This window comes from Myotis davidii, unplaced genomic scaffold (assembly GCF_000327345.1).
Source record: "Myotis davidii unplaced genomic scaffold, ASM32734v1 scaffold290, whole genome shotgun sequence".
Lineage (NCBI taxonomy): Eukaryota > Metazoa > Chordata > Mammalia > Chiroptera > Vespertilionidae > Myotis > Myotis davidii.
In genome coordinates this window covers 1,417,029-1,433,998 of record NW_006285049.1, presented here as the reverse complement: position 1 = coordinate 1,433,998, position 16,970 = coordinate 1,417,029, and the positions used below count along the sequence as shown (strand labels likewise).

Here is a 16,970-nt window from a genome sequence, read left to right as displayed (position 1 = left end):
CCTGCAGCCCCAGATGTACTGGGGCCCTTTTCAGGGAAATTGGAGGGACTGTTGGGGCCCAGCCACCTCTGTGGACAGGGAGAGGCTGGGGTTTGTGGAGGCACTGCCATAGGGTTCCGAGGGTGCCGCTATATACTCTTTCCACTTGAGCCCAGGGATCACAGTCTCTCCCCCATGCCAGGGTTCGGCTGACTCCTATACCAGCCGCCCATCTCTGGACTCAGACGTCTCCCTGGAGGAGGACCGGGAGAGTGCCCGGCGGGAAGTGGAGAGTCAGGCCCAGCAGCAGCTGGAGAGAGCCAAGGTATCTGCTTGTGAGCTGGGGGCAGAACAGGCCGGGCTGGGTGGAAGCTTGTACTCAGCCCTATGTCCCTAGCGGTCAGTGGGCAGGATGTACGTGAGTGTGAAAGGTTGTGTGTATGTGATGGGTGGAATGGGGCCCCCAGCGTCTGCTGATGGGGCAGTGGGACTGGAAGGGTGCTCTGAGGCTGCCCTCATTGGCACTGATGGCCAAATTCTCTAGCACAAACCTGTGGCATTTGCCGTGAGGACCAATGTCAGCTACTGTGGTGTGCTGGACGAGGAGTGCCCAGTCCAGGGCTCTGGAGTCAACTTTGAGGCCAAAGATTTTCTGCACATTAAAGAGGTGACCACCCACACCCCCCAAATAGAAGCCATTTAATTTCCCTCCTCTTGCCCCAGTTCCTATCCTCTTAGTTTAATCCTCAGTCCATAAGCAAGTCCCCGAACTCCTTAGCTTTATCCTTAACACACACCCAGACACCCCTTATATCCAAAACCCCAACAATCCTCAGGGTCTCCATACTTCTGAGATCTGGCTTGGGCCTCAGTCTTCACATGTGCAAAGTCAGCAGTTAGATTAGCTGCCTCTTAGGTCCCCTGCAGGTGACAGCTATGATGCATCACACTAAAATCTTGGGTGGGGGGGGCTCAAACCTGGCTGCCCTTCCCTGTGGCACCTTCACCTTCCCCCCCCCCCCCCCCACCAGCCCTTCACCCCTTATGCTGCCTTGGTCAGACCAGCTCTGTGAATACCTCCCTGGCTCTTCAAGCTGGAGAGCCAGAACTGAGGCCTGTGCCTCCTCTCCTCCCCTCCCCTTTCCGCTCCATCCCACGCCCAGAAGTACAGCAATGATTGGTGGATCGGCCGGCTAGTGAAAGAGGGCGGGGACATCGCCTTCATCCCCAGCCCCCAGCACCTGGAGAGCATCCGGCTCAAGCAGGAGCAGAAGGCCAGGTGAGAGCAGGCTGTGACTCAATAAACATTCCCTGCCCCTCCCAACATGGACACTTTACCTGGAGTCCACTTTACTACACATGCATACATATCCCACCCCCTTAAGTACACACTCCTTCCCGCCTACACACATTTACACTGCACACATATGCACGCATGCACACACACATGCACGTCACGCCTCCCTCACTAGCTAAGATACAAGGAAATGTATACAACTGTTAAATAATGTTGAACATAGGCGCTTACTGACCTTCCTTTCTCCTTTCAGGAGATCCGGAAACCCTTCCAGCCTGAGTGACATTGGCAACCGACGTTCCCCTCCTCCATCTCTAGGTAGCCTCCCCACAGCCCACCTATCCTGGGTAGGTGGGTCACCAGGACACGGGGCCTTGAGATTTTTCCCCAGGTGAACTGTGTGGGCGGGGCTGGGGAGGGGTCAGAAGAGCTGGCAGAAGCCCATTGTCTCCCCTGGGGAAGGGAATACATGCCTCCAGGGCCTTTTCCCCTTTCACCAACGTGAATCTTTTATTTCCTTTTCCAAAAAGCCAAGCAGAAGCAAAAACAGGTGAGTCAAGGAAGGGACCTGGGCTTGGGGGCTCATGGCTGTAGGAACAGGCTTCTGGGCAGTCATTGTGGAGGGGCAGCAGGACAGGGAGGGAGGGAGCCCAGAACTTCTGAACTGGCCCCACACCAGTCAGACATAGGGCAGGCCACCAGGCCATGGCTTTGCTTGACCTCACGTCAATTCTGCAGGCAGAACATGTTCCCCCATATGATGTGGTGCCCTCCATGCGGCCTGTGGTGCTGGTGGGACCCTCTCTGAAAGGTTATGAGGTGAGAGGAAGTCCTTGACCCCAAAGATCACCTCTGCCAAGCCTGCCATGGGAAGGCCCCAGGGACAATGGGAAGGACCCGTGTGTGGAGGGGATGGGCTCCAGGGCCATGCCTGCTGACGCTGCCCTTCTCCAAGAAGGCCCTCAGCCAGTTCCATTCCGTTCCCCTCATCTCTCCCTCCAGGTCACAGACATGATGCAGAAGGCTCTCTTTGACTTCCTCAAACATAGGTTTGATGGCAGGTAAGCTGCTCTGGCCTGAGAATCAGAGAAATCATTGCCTCCTAACATATGTCTATAGCAAGGTCTTTTCTAAAGGGAAAGTTAGGAATTAGGAGGTCCTGTGTAAGGAGGGGCCTAGAGCTTGAAATTTAGAAGTGAGCTGTGGTTCTCCACTGCCACCCCAGGATATCCATAACTCGAGTCACAGCTGACCTCTCGCTGGCAAAGCGCTCTGTGCTCAACAATCCTGGCAAGAGGACCATCATTGAGCGTTCCTCCGCCCGCTCCAGCATCGGTGAGAAGTCCCCTGCTCCTGCTTCTCTGCTCATGCAGGCCTTCCTGAGAACTTCCCTCCTACCTTTTCCTTTCCCAACTCTTCCTCTGCCTGCCCCAAGATTGGCAAGAACACACCCCAGTCTCCTCAGTCCCCTGCCCAGGCCTTGATGAACGCCCTCTCCCTCCATCATTGGGGAGGCCCCCTAGCCCCACTGGAGGAAGTGGGGGGAGCCGCCGGTGAACACTGTGGCTCACTTGCTCCCTCTATAGCTGAAGTACAGAGTGAGATTGAGCGCATTTTTGAGCTGGCCAAATCCCTGCAGCTGGTAGTGTTGGATGCCGACACCATCAACCACCCAGCACAGCTGGCCAAGACCTCACTGGCCCCCATCATCGTGTTTGTCAAAGTATCCTCACCGAAGGTAAGTCGGCAGCAGAGGTGGGGGAGGCCCCCAGGGCTGCCCTCCTAGAATGCATCACAGCTCAGCTTGGTCCCTGCCCCAGGGCTCCTGAGTTCCATTTTCCTGTTGCCAAATCACAAGTGGGGGACATGCCCAGTTCCTTCTAGGCCCAGCTCTGCCCAGGGCTCCCAGAGACTCCAGGCCTCACTCTGCCCTTTCCCCTCAGGTACTCCAGCGGCTCATCCGCTCCCGAGGGAAGTCACAGATGAAGCACCTGACTGTGCAGATGATGGCATATGATAAGCTGGTTCAGTGCCCACCAGTGAGTGCCTGGGGCAGCTCCTCCTGTGCCCACTCTTGCTTTTCTAGGGCTGGGGCAGTGATGGAGATGGGGCGGGGACTGCTGCTTAGGGGAAGCCAACATTCCCCCTTTCCCTAGGAGTCATTTGATGTGATTTTGGATGAGAACCAGCTGGAGGATGCCTGTGAGCACCTGGCTGAGTACCTGGAGGTTTACTGGCGTGCCACCCACCACCCAGCACCCAGCCCTGGACTTCTGGGTCCTCCCGGTGCCATCCCTGGACTTCAGGTAATCACTTCCAGTTGGCACTGATGTGTAGGCTACGCCAGCCAAGGCAATGCCCCTCCCTGCCCAGAGGCCTGTCCTTGGCCTCCGGTTTGAGCTGGGCAGGTGGACAAAGGAACTTCCCGGTGAGAGGGAATTCATCAGTAGGATGGGTAATGAGGGTTACTTTTCTAAGGCTCAAAAGAAACATACTCTCAAACTTTTCTATTTTTTTTTAATCCTCACTGGAGGATATTTTTCCATTGATTTTTAGAGAGAGTGTAAGGGAGGGGGAGGGGGGGAGACAGAAACATCCATGTGAGACAGACACATCGATTGGTTGCCTCCTGCACCAGGGCCAGGGATCGAGCCTGCAACCAAGCTACATGCCCTTGACTAGAATCGAACCTGGGACCCTTCAGTCCATGGGCCGACACCCTACCCACTGAGCCAAACTGGTGAGGGCTCTCTGGTCTGTCTTGAAGGCAGAGTCTGAATTTTGCTGGAGCCAAAAGCTCCAGTTTTCCATGTCTGAAGAGGAAGAATAAGCCAGTATGCTTCCCTCCCTTGCACTAGTTCCTCTACCCAGGAACGGAGGGTTGAGGGGGGCGAGGTCTGTACTGCCTCACTTAGAGCTGGTGTGTTACCCCCAGAACCAGCAGCTGCTGGCGGAGCGTGGCGAAGAACACTCACCCCTTGAGCGGGACAGCTTGATGCCCTCAGATGAGGCCAGCGAGAGCTCCCGCCAAGCCTGGACAGGATCCTCGCAGCGTAGCTCCCGCCACCTGGAGGAGGACTATGCAGACGCCTACCAGGACCTGTACCAGCCTCACCGCCAACACACCTCTGGGCTGCCGAGTGCTAATGGGCATGACCCCCAAGACCGACTCCTCGTCCAGGACTCGGAGAACAATCACAATGAGCGGAACTGGCAACGCAACCGGCCCTGGCCCAAAGATAGCTACTGACCGCCTCCTGCTGTCCGACCCTGGCAGGCACAGGCACAGCTGGCTGGGGCACCCACTCCGGGCAGGTTGGCATTAGACTGGCACTAGGCTGAGCCCCTCACAACCCCCTGCCCAGCTCCAGGGCTGCCTGTGATCCTAAGGTTCTGGGAAAAGCAGGGTCCCCCTTACCTCCTGGGCAGTGACCCCCCTAGGCTCCCATTCCAGGTACTAGCTGTGTGTGCTGCAACCCAGGCACCTTCCTCTCCTCCTGCACAAGAAGCTGCCCCACTGGGCAGTGCCCTCAGGCCAGGATCCCCTTAGCAGGGACCTTCCCACCAGACTCAGGGAAGGGATGCCCCTCAAAGTGACAAGGGGCTGGGGTGTGGGCAACATGACATGAGGAAGAAACCCGGCTCCTGAGCAGACAAGTCCTAACAGCCAGAGGATCAGGCTTTGTGCTTTGGGGTCGGAGGACCTCCACTCACCTCACTGCCACTCGAGAAGAGACAATCCAAGCCCAAAGGGTGGCACTCCCCTCCATCAGCTGGGGCGGCCTCTACCTACAAGGCTGGAGTAGCAGGCTGGCTGGGCTGGGGCCACAGGCCTTACAGCTGAGGGTCTGGAATGGAAGGGCTCTCCTCACCCTGCCAGGAATCTTCCTAACATCTGACGGGACCAGGGACAGGAGCATAGTCAAGCCAAATGGTGGTCGGGAGCTGACCCGAGTTGAGGCTTTGGGAAGGGAGGGCATGTGTAGCAGAGACCGTATGGAACAGCTTTGGGGGCCTCCTTGCCCCCCTCATCCTTTTGCTCTTGCATCCTGTCATTTCTGTTCTTGGCCCTGGTGCCTCCTGGGGCACATGGGCCCCAAACTTTATTCCCTCATTCATAGCTGCTGCTTGTTATGTTCCGGTTAGGTGGGGAGAGACAGGACACAGTGGACAGCCCTCAGAGGCCCCGTCTACCCGGCTACCCTTGCCTTATGGCTCTAGTGTGTGACCTACAGAGCATGCTCCACATGACCCTGACCCACCTCACTGTCATCACTAATAAACACCATGCACAGTCCTTTGGACTCCTGTTCTGTCTGCCGGCTCAGGTGGCCGGTTCCTCATTGTGTGGCCCAAGTCGAGAGAAGGCAAAGAAATGTCCTGGCCTCCTCTCTCTCACAGAGGACCCACTGAGTGGGAAGGGGAAAAGGAGGGCTGGGAAGAAACTGTATTCCCAGCCCCCTCCCCCCCAACTACGCCCTCAGGCCCAGGTGCTGGAGGGAAACATTCAGCAGCACAGAAAGGACCTGTTTTGGGAGGTGGGGAAGAGGCCTACTCACAGCCAGTGCTGTCCCTGCCTCAGGCCCTATAGTTACAACCTAACCCAAGTATTTGCCCAACAATTTTAGATTAAGGAAGAACAGAGGAGTAAGATGGTACTGGGCGAGGACCCAGGCCCTGCAGCCCTCTTTTTACAACCTAACTCATCACTCCTTAAGGCTCCTGGTGCCCACCTCCACCCGCTCCCGTGAGCAGTGAGCTCAGCAACGGGGGAGCCACAGCAAAGAGACGGAAAGCTGGGTGTCAGGCACACAGCATCAGGGGAGGAGAGCAGTCCCATTGTGCCTCACCTGCCAGTTTCACAACTGCTTTCCTTTCTCACCCTGTGGAAAGCTCCCTAGGGACTATCCAGGCCAGAGCTACACGTTCAGTGAGGCTAGAGAAGGGGAGGAAAGATGCATGAGGATACTGCCGTCATGGCTTTTCCAACCCCAATGTGCCTCCTGTAGACTGACTATCAGCTGAGATCCTAGGCTCTGCTACAGATGTGATTTCCTTTCATCTCCTGTCTGTCTTCTGTGGTACCAGGGAGCCCCTGGGAGATGAAGTTAGCTAGAACTAGATACAGCCTTAATATTCATGTATTTATTCTCAGAACATACAAATTCATCTTTTCAGAGAATAGAAAACAGAAATTTTACTCAGTGACTTCAAGATGGACACAGCCGGCTCACCCTGACCCACATCTAAAAAACTTCCCTGGGTGAGGGATGCCTGGGGTGCACAGCACCCCTTGGCACAGGGCCGTGCACAGCTCTAAACAAGGCTCTCATCTTGTTTTATAATCCAAAAGGGCAAATGCTATCAAAATGACAATGAGTCCAAGGTTCATAATCCTCACAGTGCCGATCCCCTGGGTCATCTCGGGCAACGATGTTGCTGCAGCTTATGCTGTGCGAAGTGTCAAGTCTGTGCGAAGAAACCCTCCCAGCAGCCTGGGAGGCAAAACCATTGGCTGCCCGACACTGGCAATCCCCAAGTCAGCCACAGCCAGAGGGGCAGAGCTGGGCCCAAACCTGCGGTAATTTGTTCTCCCTGTCTCCTGTGGCAGCTTCCCTCCTTTGCAGCCCACGCTCAGGCCTTCAAACCTGAGGGTCTAGCCAAGGAGTCTGAATTTTTCCTAAGGCCCCGTAAGAGTGAGGACCTGGAAAGGGAGATGTGAGGGTCCTGAAGAACAGGCTTCAGAGCCTGCCTTGAAGCTGGTGGGAAGAGTGCTGTGTCAGGCAAAAATGGTCTCTTCCCGGCGCTTCTTGGTGAGGATGGTGCCTGGTTTGTGCTGGGCATCTGGGTGGTTGGCTAGCTCTGGGGGGCAGGAAGACACCGGGCTCCCCAGGATGGCTTGCTTCAGCTCATAGAACACAGCAGAGTCCTCTTTGGTGAGGAAGGTGATGGCCACACCACTCTTGCCTGCTCGTCCCGTGCGGCCAATGCGGTGGATATAATCTGGGGAAGGGGGAGAGGAACGTTACTCAGGGAACCAGGCCAGATGCCCTGGTGAGCAGTGTCTGAAGCCTCTACTTCTAAAGGCATTGTCCTCCCCACACCTCCACAGGCAGGAACAAAGCTCATACTACCTGAACCTGCACTACCCACTGTGTTCTCCCCACAACTATTACTGATGGGGTCACCTTACCCCACTAAGACTGGGGCCAAGTCCCATTATCTTCCACACCCCCAACACAGTGTGCTCCCCCAGGGACTGGGGCAACACGCCCACATGAGACAGAGTAGGAGCTCGCCCTGACCATTGTGGCTCAGTTGGTTGGGTGTCATTCCATCCACCAAAAGGTTGCTGGTTCCATTCCTGGTCAGGGCACATGCCCGGGTTGCGGGCTCAATCCCAGATGGGGGGCATGCAGAAGGCAGCCAACTGATGTTTCATTCTCAATCAATGTTTCTCCGCAACCCCCTTCCTCTCTAAAAACCAATTTAAAATCTTAAAAAAAAAAAGAGTGGGAGCTCTTCTCACTGGGACACGCCATTTGAGAGACAGCTGTGAGAGACGGCAGCAGCACCCGACTAAAGGGGAATGAGACAAGGAGTCTCCCCTTCCCCAGACTGCAGCCACTTCCTCACACTTACCTTCGATGTTTTTGGCCATGTCATAGTTGACCACCATAGACACATCTTGGATGTCGATACCACGACCGGCCACATCTGTAGCCACCAAAATGTCTTTGGCCCCGGCCTTGAGGTTAGACAGTGCAAATTCTCGCTGCTCCTGGCCTTTTCCACCGTGCAATGTACAAGCATTGTACTGTTGGGAGAATGGCGAGGTGAAGAAAGTGCAATGGAATCAAGGAAAGATACAGAAGTAAAGGGGGGTAGGCACAGAGAGGGAGGGTTTCAGAGAGCAGCAGGGTAGAAGGAAAAGGGAAAGGAGGCAGGAGAAAGAATGAATGCAATTGAAAGAAGGAGAGTACAGGTGAGCTGAAGAATGGGTGGGAGAGAGCAGGATGTGGCATGGCAGAGAGCACCAGGGCAAGGTCAAAGGTAAAATCAGGGGTGAGATATGAAGCCACACAGATTAGAGTAGAGAGGATGAGGGTGAAAGATGAGGGTAGAAAGCAGAGACCAAGAAGTTTAAGGAAGTTTAAACACCGAGTATCAAGACACTGATCTACTGACCCTCCTGACCACTATCCCCTCTCCCACACATTCATAAACACAACGAACTTAGACCCATCCTATTCCATATCCTCAGACCCTGCCAGAATACATGTCTCAAAACCTCTCCCTAGCTGGGCCAGTGTAGCTCAGTGATTGAGCGCCGACCTATAAACTAGGAGGTCACGGTTTGATTCCCGGTCAGAGTACATGCCCAGACTGTAGGCTCCATCCCCAGTAGGGGGTGGGCAGGAGGCAGCCAATCAATGACTCTCTCGCATCACTGATGTTTCTCTCCTTCTCCCTTCCTCTCTGAAATCAATAAAAATATATTTGAAAAATAAATAACTCTCCCTGGCCCAAGCCCGCCTGGAGGAAGACCCAAAGGAGCTCTGGCAGGCACTACTGGAATGGACAGTCTTAGTCCTTCTGTCTCCATCACACCTTCCTTTTCCCTCTGGCCCTGACTTGTTCAATACTGGAGAAATTGAAAAATGGGTGAAAATTGAGAGCAGGAGCCGAGGAAGGGCCCTCAAATTTCAGAAAGTAACACCGAAGAGACTGGACTTGGCCCTCCCCCGCCAGACACACCCCCATCTTCTCCAGGGATTTGGCCAAAACGTCACAGCCCTTCTTCTGGTTGACGAAAATGATGATGGGTGGGTCAAAGCCTTGCTCCAAGATCGCCAGCAGCTTTTTCCTGGGGAGAAGAGTGGGGAAATGAGATGCACACTACCTCCTATCAAGTGAAATGCCCAACCCTGATCTACAAACACCAATTCCAGGCTCTTCAATGCCCATGGCACTGGACAAGAAAACAAGGCAGAACCATCGCCCTTCAGCCACCACTCCCACTGAAAAGGCCCCTTCTCCACCCCGTTTCCCCTGGCTCAGCTGTCCCCATACCTCTTCTCTGACTCTGACATGAGGAAGACCTTCTGCTCCACACGTTCATGGGGCTTGCCTGCAGAGCCGATGTACACCACAGCAGGTCGCCGAAGATAGCTCCGGGCCAGGCGCTCCACGGCTGGGGGCATGGTGGCCGTGAACATGACCGTCTAGGAAAACAGGACGCTCAGCCTTGGGCCCAGGAAGATACAATCACATATCCCACCATCGCCACGGGCAGTACAGCCCAGGCTGAAGAATCTAAAATAAACCATGGTGTAAACGCTCATAGCCACCACCTTAGGAAATAGTGTCCTTTGCCTTCCCCCTTCTTTCCTTAGTACCTGAACTTGGCATCTCATGATGACAAGAAGGGCTGCGGGCATTGGCTAGCATCTATAGTGGACAGGACCGTGACTGTTTGGAATCATTTTTCCAGGGTTAAGCTAAATGGCTACAACTGTCAGAGGATTGCATCTAGGCAGGCCTCACCATTTTGGAAACGCGCACTCTGAGCCCATGGAAGGCAAGAAGGGCCCCAGAGCAGGTTTGCCAACTTGCCCAAATCTTCCCAACCCAGGGAAGCAGCCGTACTTGGCGGTACTTATGTTTTCCTGACTCAAAGTTGGCCAACATCTTCTCAGGGTCCTCAGCCTCATCCGTGTCCGGCTTCTGGTTGGTGACAGGCATGTGCTCCAGGATCTTCTGGACGTCTGGCTCAAAGCCCATGTCAATCATCCTGTCTGCCTCATCCAGAACCACGTAGGTACAGCGGCTCAGCACCAGATAGCGGTTTTCCAGCACATCAATCAGACGTCCTGGGGTAGCAATCACAATCTAGGGGTACAGTGGAATCATATGTAGCCCCAGCAGATACACCCTTCTTCTCTCTTCTGTGAACTACCCACTCACTTGGACAACAGAACCCCAATGCTAAGAAACTTAGACCCCCAACCTCTAATTATGTTTGGCAGTGAAGGTTCCTGAGAATTGGCACAAAACTGCTTGTTGCTATCTTGCATTTTTTCAAGAATGAATGGGGTCTCTGAATAAGATATAGGGGTTAGACAGAGGAGGCAAAATCAGAAGGAACTTTCTTAGATGGAAGAGAAACTAAGAGATATCGTGAAGGGGATTATATAAATAATACATTAAGAAGTCTGCAGAAAACTCAATTCCTGTATCAGACTCGTTATAAAAAGCTCTCCTTCCCTAGCCTGAAAAGGTAGCAACACACAAAGTCAATGACTTGGTCTGGCAGTGATTAAGGGCACAGGATTTGGATATGAATCTCAGCTCTGCCCACTGCCAGCTGTGTAACTTTGGACAAGTTATTGACCGGAGCTTCAGCAGCATCTGTATAATGGACGTTCCCCTCTGTACTCTCATATGGTTGTGAGAATTACTGACATGCACAGTACAATCCCTGGTGCATAAGTTCTCTATAACAGTAGTACATCTATATAAACCAGCCCTCTTCTTCATTTGACTGAATGTCTGTGGCAGAAACTGGAAAAAGCCCCAAAACAGCACAGTCCAAATGGTGGGCTGGCTGCTGGCCAGGTGAACAAACCTCACAACCCATGCACAGCCTGAAGCCCTGGTCTTCTCTGGAGATGCTGCCGATGACAGCCACAGTGCGGATGCCTAGTGGCTTCCCAAACTTGATGGTTTCTTCCTCAATCTGCTGAGCCAACTCACGGGTGGGGGCCAGGATGATCGCATACGGGCCCTGGTCTGACTCTTCGATCCTGTGGTAAATGGGGCATCCCAGTTTCATGAGCTTTGGTTCCCATGCAGCCACAAACAGGAGCAAGACAAAGTCACACTTAAGAGCAGCTATGGAAATGGAGAGGATGGTGCAATGGGAAGAGGGTGCAATGATCTCCCTTAAAAATCAGAGATTCCAATATGCATAACCCATGGACACAGACAATAGGGTGGTGAAGGCCTGGGCGGTGGTGAACTATAAGGAGTCAATGGGAGAAAAAAAGGAGACATATGTAATACTTTCAACAATAAAGATTAAAAAGAAAATTAAATGTCTGAAGATTTAAAAAAGAAAAATCAGAGACTCCAGCTCGGCTAGTGTTGCTTAGTGGTTGAACATCGACCCATGAACCAGGAGATCATGTTTCGATTCCAAGTCAGGGCACATGTCCGGAGCTGCGGGCTTGATCCCCAGTAGGGAGCATGCAGGAGGCAGCCAATCAATGACTCTCTCTCATCACTGATGTTTCTATCTCTCCCTCTCCTTTCCTCCCTAAAATCAATAAAAAAGAAAGGAAACCATGGGGGCAGACTAGAGGGGATTAATGGGGGGCAAAGGAGACATATGTAATACTTTCAACAATAAAGATTTAAAAAAGAAAAAAAAGAAAACCAAACACCAATTTGCCACTTTCACCATCCCTACCCAGTTAAACCACTCCAACTGGTAACAGATGACCCCACCTGTCAATTTTGGGAAGAGTAGTGATCCAGACCAGCAACGGAATAAGGAAGGCTGCTGTCTTGCCACTGCCAGTCTCAGCCACGCCAATGATGTCACGATTCTGTAGCCCAATGGGAATTGCCTGACGCTGGATAGGTGTTGGTTCCTGCAGTGACCCAGAGAGAGTAATGGGTACAGGCAGAATTATACTACCTGGGCTACTGCCGATAGAGTGGGCACATATGCTAGCACAATGGGAGGACACCAAGCCTAATTCACAGGAATGGGGACCTGAGAAGAAACACAATCACCGAAGGCCAATACTTCCACCAGGAAGTAATAGACAGTATCACCTTGGTGCCCACTGGCAGAGAAGGCACCCAACAGCCAAGGCACAAAGTTTGTATCCCCTACAACATAGGAACATGCCAGGTCTTCTGAACCAATCTGCCCCTCCTCACCTTGTAGCCACACTTATCAATGACCTCCAAGATGTGTGGGGGTAGAGAAGAGTCTTTCCATGATCGGATGGGATTAGGGATCTTGCCACCTTTGGTGGTAATGCTGTAGTCCTCACGGAAGATCCGCCAGTCCCTGTCCGTCATCTCATCTAACTTCTTCTGGGACCAGTGACGATCATCCCAGCGCTGCTTGGCTTCCTTCTTACGAAGTTTGCGGAGTCTTGCCCTGGAGCAGGAGCATGAGGAGTAAGTGGGATCAGTTTCCCCAACTCCTTTCTGTACACTCTGGGCTGTGCCCAACCACCCCAGCCCTGACCACTCACTCCTCCTGCTCCTTTTCTTCCAGTGTCCTCCTCTTCTCCATTAGGTCTCCATAGAAACGTGACTGTTCTCGTTTCTGCTGCTTTAGGTCGATGCCTGCAATGAAGCCTCGCCCCAACAACTGCACCTGGTGCCGTTCTTTGTACCTGGGATTGGGACAGAGGAAGAAAAAAAGGAGCTGTTACAGCAGCAGGAGGGAAGGGCAGACTACCAATATGTACATTCCCCTTCCTAGCCAGGGTCTTTCCTCACCCAGAGTGTTGGGTTAATACTAGTTTATCAATTTCCCCATCCCAGCTTATCTTAATCCTATCTCTATAGTCATTGTTTCTCTCTACAACTGACAGACAATCTACGGAATGGGAGAAGTTATTCGTTAATAATACATCTAATAAGGGGTAATATCTAAAATATATAAAGAACTCAGGCTCTCTGCCATGTGACGATACAGTAAGAAGATGGCCATGTACAAATCAAGAATACTGTTCTCGCCCTAACAGGTTTGGCTCAGTGGATGGAGCATCGGCCTGCGGACTGAAAGGTCCCAGGTTCGATTCCGGTCAAGGGCATGTACCTTGGTTGCGGGCACATCCCCAGTAGGGGGCGTGCAGGAGGCAGCTGGTCCATGTTTCTCTCTCATCGATGTTTCTAACTCTCTATCCCTCTCCCATCCTCTCTGTAAAAAATCAATAAAATACATTAAAAAAAAAAAAAAGAATACTGTTCTCACTAAACACTAGATACCCTGAATCCTTGATGTTAGATTTCTCAGCTTTCAGAATTGCAAGAAATGTCTGTTGTTGAAAAATAAATAAATAAAATATATAAAGAACTCATACAACTTAACACCAAAAAGACAATCTGAGTAAAATTATGGGCTGAGGACCTTAATAGACACGTCTTCAAAGAGAATATACAGACGGCCATTAGACACATGAAAAGATTCTCAACATCACTAATCATCAGGGAATGCAAATCAAAACCACAATATCATCTCACATTTGTCAGAATGCCTATTATCAAAAAGTAACAAGTATTGGGGAGAATGCAGACAAAAGGGAACCCTTGTACACTGTTGGTGGGATTACAAAATTGGTGTAGCCACTATGGAAAACAGTGTGGCAGTTCCTCAAATAATTAAAAATAAAACTAACATATGACTCAGCAATCCTACTTCTGAGTATTTATCCAAAGACATCCAAAACACTAACTGGAAAAGATACATGCACCTCTATATTCACTGCAGCATTATTTACAACAGCCAATATATGGAAGCAACCTAAGTGTCCATCAATAGACAACTGGACAAAGAAAATGTGGTACACATATACAATGGAATACCACTCAGCCATAAAAAAAAACAAAACTTTACCATTTGCAACACATGGATGGACCTAGAGGGTATTGTGTTAAGTGAAATAAGTCAGACAGAGAAAGACAACTACCATATGATTTCACTTATATGTGGAATCTAAAAAGACAAAATAAATACACCAACAAAACAGAAATAGACTCATAGATACAGAGAACTGATGGGACAGATGGAAGGGGTTTGGGAACATGAGTGAAAAAGGTGAAAGAATTAAGAAGTACAAATAGGCAGTTACAGACTAGTCATGGGATGTAAAGTAGCGCATAGAAAATATAGTCAATACTATTGTAATAACTATGTATGGTCTCAGGTGGGTACTAGACTTATGGGGGGATCACTCTGAAAGTTACATAAATGTCCTACCACTATGCCATATACCTGAAACTAATAGAATATTGAACGTCAACTGTAATTTTAAAAAAAAGATCTAGTTTAGGCCTGAAGCCACTCACAGGGGGTTGTAGTCGATAGATGTGTCCTCAGATGCATCCCACTCAAAGACAAACTTGCGGTCATTGAGATGCCTCGTTCGGCGCCGCTTCTTAATTCCACCCAGGTAACGCTCCTGCCCACAGACAGAACACAGAGCCCATCAAGCTTGAGGCCCAAAGCTCGCATGCAGAGGTCAGAATGGCTAAATAATTAAAGCTCATTTGTGTGTGGGGAGCGGGGAGTGAAAACAGAACAAAGGCCTGCACCTTAATGGCATGCAGTTCCTTGCTCTTATCCTTCTCCTCCCGGATCTTCTGCCGCCCTTCCTCATCCTCATTTCCATTGGTCTCCCGTTCCATCCTCTCCCTGCGTTCCCGTCGTTCTCGCTCCTGAGGGTCTTCTGCAGACCAAACAAAGCAAAGCTGCAGAAGAGCTCAGAGAAAATTAAAGAGCACGGCAGGACCCAGACCATGGACACCAAATGAGAAGAAAGGGAGGTTTATGAGACAAGGGAAATGCGGGATATAACAGAAAGACAGTTTTCTTATAAACTTCCCCCATCCTTTCCTCTTCCAAACTATAGAACAAGTTTCTAGCTCTTCCTACCCCATCCCACCCATTTCTATTCCATCCAGGGGCCACAGGGGGTAGGAAAACGAACCCAACATTTTCCTGCCCAAGTCTTGAAACTGTTTCCTTTTCTTCCTCTCTTCCTCAAGCATCTTCTGCCGCTCCTCCACCTCCTGCTGCCGTCGCTTCAGGGCCTCAGCTTCTCGTTCTGCTTTGGACAGGAACTTGGGCTACAAAATAGATTGGAACTGTAAGCAAAGGAGCTAGAACACCACTGATGTTTGGGAGATGGCAGGGAGCTAAAAAATATTTGCTCAGGCATTAAACCTGTTAAGAAAAATACAAACAGGCTTAGGATCCTGTTATGGGCTGAATTTTGTCCCCTCAAGATGCATATATGGAAGCCATAACCCCCACTACCTCAAATTTTGACTGTATTTGGAGATAGGGCCTTTACAGAGGCACTGAAGGTAAAATGAGACCCTTAGGGTAAGTCCTAATTCAACCTGACTGGTGTCCTTAAAAGAAAAAAAACAAAACAAACTGCCCCAGCTGGCGTGGCTCGGTTGGTTGAGCATCGTTCCATGCACCCGGAGGTCACTGGTTTGATTCCAAGTCAGGGCACATGCCCAGGCTGTGGGCTCGATCCCCAGTAGGGTGTGTGCAGGAAGCAGCTGATTGATGTTTCTCTCTCATTGATGTTTCTGTCTCTCTCTCTCTCCCTTCCTCTCTGAAATCAATAAAAATCTATTTTAAAAACATATATTTTAAAAAAATTTGGACACACATACACCAGGAATACGCATGCCCAGAGGGAAGACCATGTGAAGACAAAGACATTTATCCACAAACCAAGGAGAGAGGCTTCAGAAGAAACAGCCCTGCTGCCTCTTTGATTTCAGACAACTGGGCTCCAGAATGGGGAGCAAATAAACTGCGGTTGTTGGAGTGGCCCAGCTGTCGTGTTCTATGGCAGCCCGAGCCAACTAACACAGACCCTCCAGTTCCTACCTTAGCCTCCGCTTCTTCCTCAGCCTTCTTCTTGGCCAGAAGTTCCTCTAGGGACAATGGCTGGGCCTGAAGATAGAACACAGGACTTCAGTCCATAAAGGCTCTATCCCTTTGAAGATCAAAAAATTGGGCTTGAGTTCAAGAGGAAAATGAGAAACCCTTCCTCTTGCTTGCCTTAGGCTTCTTATCACCATGTTCATCGTCGTCATCCTTTTTAGAGTCTCTGTCTTTCCGAGATTTAAAATCTTTTCCTCGTCCAGGAGATAAACTTTAAGAAAAAAGAACAGAAAAGGTCTATTGCTGTCTTACCCCAGCCCCTGAATGAGGTTCAGGCTGACCCCAAAAAGAGGATGGAAGTTTTCCCATGACTCAGCAAGACTGGCCCAGGGTCACCCACAGGACTGGATGCTTCCTTTGCAGGCACGGTCACTCTGCCTGCTCTGAAACACAATGATGGCCCCGTCTTGGTCCCAAGCTACCTGAATCTCCTTTTCTGAAACTAAGTTCTTCTGGCAAGTGGGTCTTCACTTCAAAATATTTCCAAATATTTTGATATCAAAAATATTTCCTCCAAATAGCAGTTGCACATTGAAGGAAAAAAATCCTGCTTCATAATACACAGTGAATTTAGTCTACACAGCCATCCATATACACCCTTCCAAGACACTGCTATATATGTCCTTTCCTCATTTTCCTTACTATCGGGCATAGCAATCCTTTCCCCACATCTGCTATAAGTGTAATCTTCAAGAGATCTCAAACAACTTTGTTATAAGAATTCTGCCCTTTGTCCTGAAATCTAAGTACATATTGGGGCCAAATAAAAACTCTGCATAAAAAGTTTCCAGAAGAAAGCTATCAAGACACTAGGGAAGCCCTAGCCAGTTTGGCTCAGTCGATAGAGTGTCGCCTGTGGACTGAAGGGTCCCGGGTTCAATTCCGGTCAAGGGCACATGCCCGGGTTGTGGGCTCAGTCCTCAGTAGGGGGCGTGCAGGAGGCAGCCGGTTGATGGTTCTCTCTCATCATTGATGTTTCTT

General features: G+C 50.8%; 2 protein-coding genes across 4 annotated transcripts in view; one reads left to right on the top strand and one right to left on the bottom strand.

Annotated features, from left to right (window-relative positions):
- Positions 1-5,573, top strand: part of CACNB3 (calcium voltage-gated channel auxiliary subunit beta 3) — a 12,559-nt gene extending 6,986 nt beyond the window's left edge. For 2 of the 3 annotated variants that reach the window (XM_006755478.2, XM_006755477.2), the window contains exons 2-13: positions 182-304; positions 524-646; positions 1,143-1,258; positions 1,530-1,594; positions 1,807-1,826; positions 2,015-2,095; positions 2,279-2,337; positions 2,502-2,611; positions 2,863-3,014; positions 3,220-3,315; positions 3,433-3,582; positions 4,212-5,573. In XM_006755478.2, coding sequence (XP_006755541.1) covers positions 182-304; positions 524-646; positions 1,143-1,258; positions 1,530-1,594; positions 1,807-1,826; positions 2,015-2,095; positions 2,279-2,337; positions 2,502-2,611; positions 2,863-3,014; positions 3,220-3,315; positions 3,433-3,582; positions 4,212-4,526 — 1,410 coding nt within the window. In that variant the 3' untranslated portion in view covers positions 4,527-5,573. The remainder of the gene's footprint in view (positions 1-181; positions 305-523; positions 647-1,142; positions 1,259-1,529; positions 1,595-1,806; positions 1,827-2,014; positions 2,096-2,278; positions 2,338-2,501; positions 2,612-2,862; positions 3,015-3,219; positions 3,316-3,432; positions 3,583-4,211) is intronic. The other variant, XM_006755480.2, reaches the window with a different exon arrangement.
- An 828-nt stretch (positions 5,574-6,401) lies between these two features.
- Positions 6,402-16,970, bottom strand: part of DDX23 (DEAD-box helicase 23) — an 18,401-nt gene continuing 7,832 nt past the window's right edge. Inside the window, exons 4-17 of the mRNA XM_006755475.2 lie at positions 16,107-16,200; positions 15,933-15,998; positions 15,013-15,151; positions 14,618-14,751; positions 14,372-14,484; positions 12,550-12,693; positions 12,227-12,452; positions 11,786-11,931; positions 10,905-11,082; positions 9,926-10,168; positions 9,350-9,501; positions 9,035-9,143; positions 7,919-8,093; positions 6,402-7,279 (exon numbers count right to left, since the gene is read on the bottom strand). Of these exons, the coding sequence (XP_006755538.1) occupies positions 7,056-7,279; positions 7,919-8,093; positions 9,035-9,143; positions 9,350-9,501; positions 9,926-10,168; positions 10,905-11,082; positions 11,786-11,931; positions 12,227-12,452; positions 12,550-12,693; positions 14,372-14,484; positions 14,618-14,751; positions 15,013-15,151; positions 15,933-15,998; positions 16,107-16,200 (2,143 nt within the window). The 3' untranslated portion in view covers positions 6,402-7,055. The remainder of the gene's footprint in view (positions 7,280-7,918; positions 8,094-9,034; positions 9,144-9,349; positions 9,502-9,925; positions 10,169-10,904; positions 11,083-11,785; positions 11,932-12,226; positions 12,453-12,549; positions 12,694-14,371; positions 14,485-14,617; positions 14,752-15,012; positions 15,152-15,932; positions 15,999-16,106; positions 16,201-16,970) is intronic.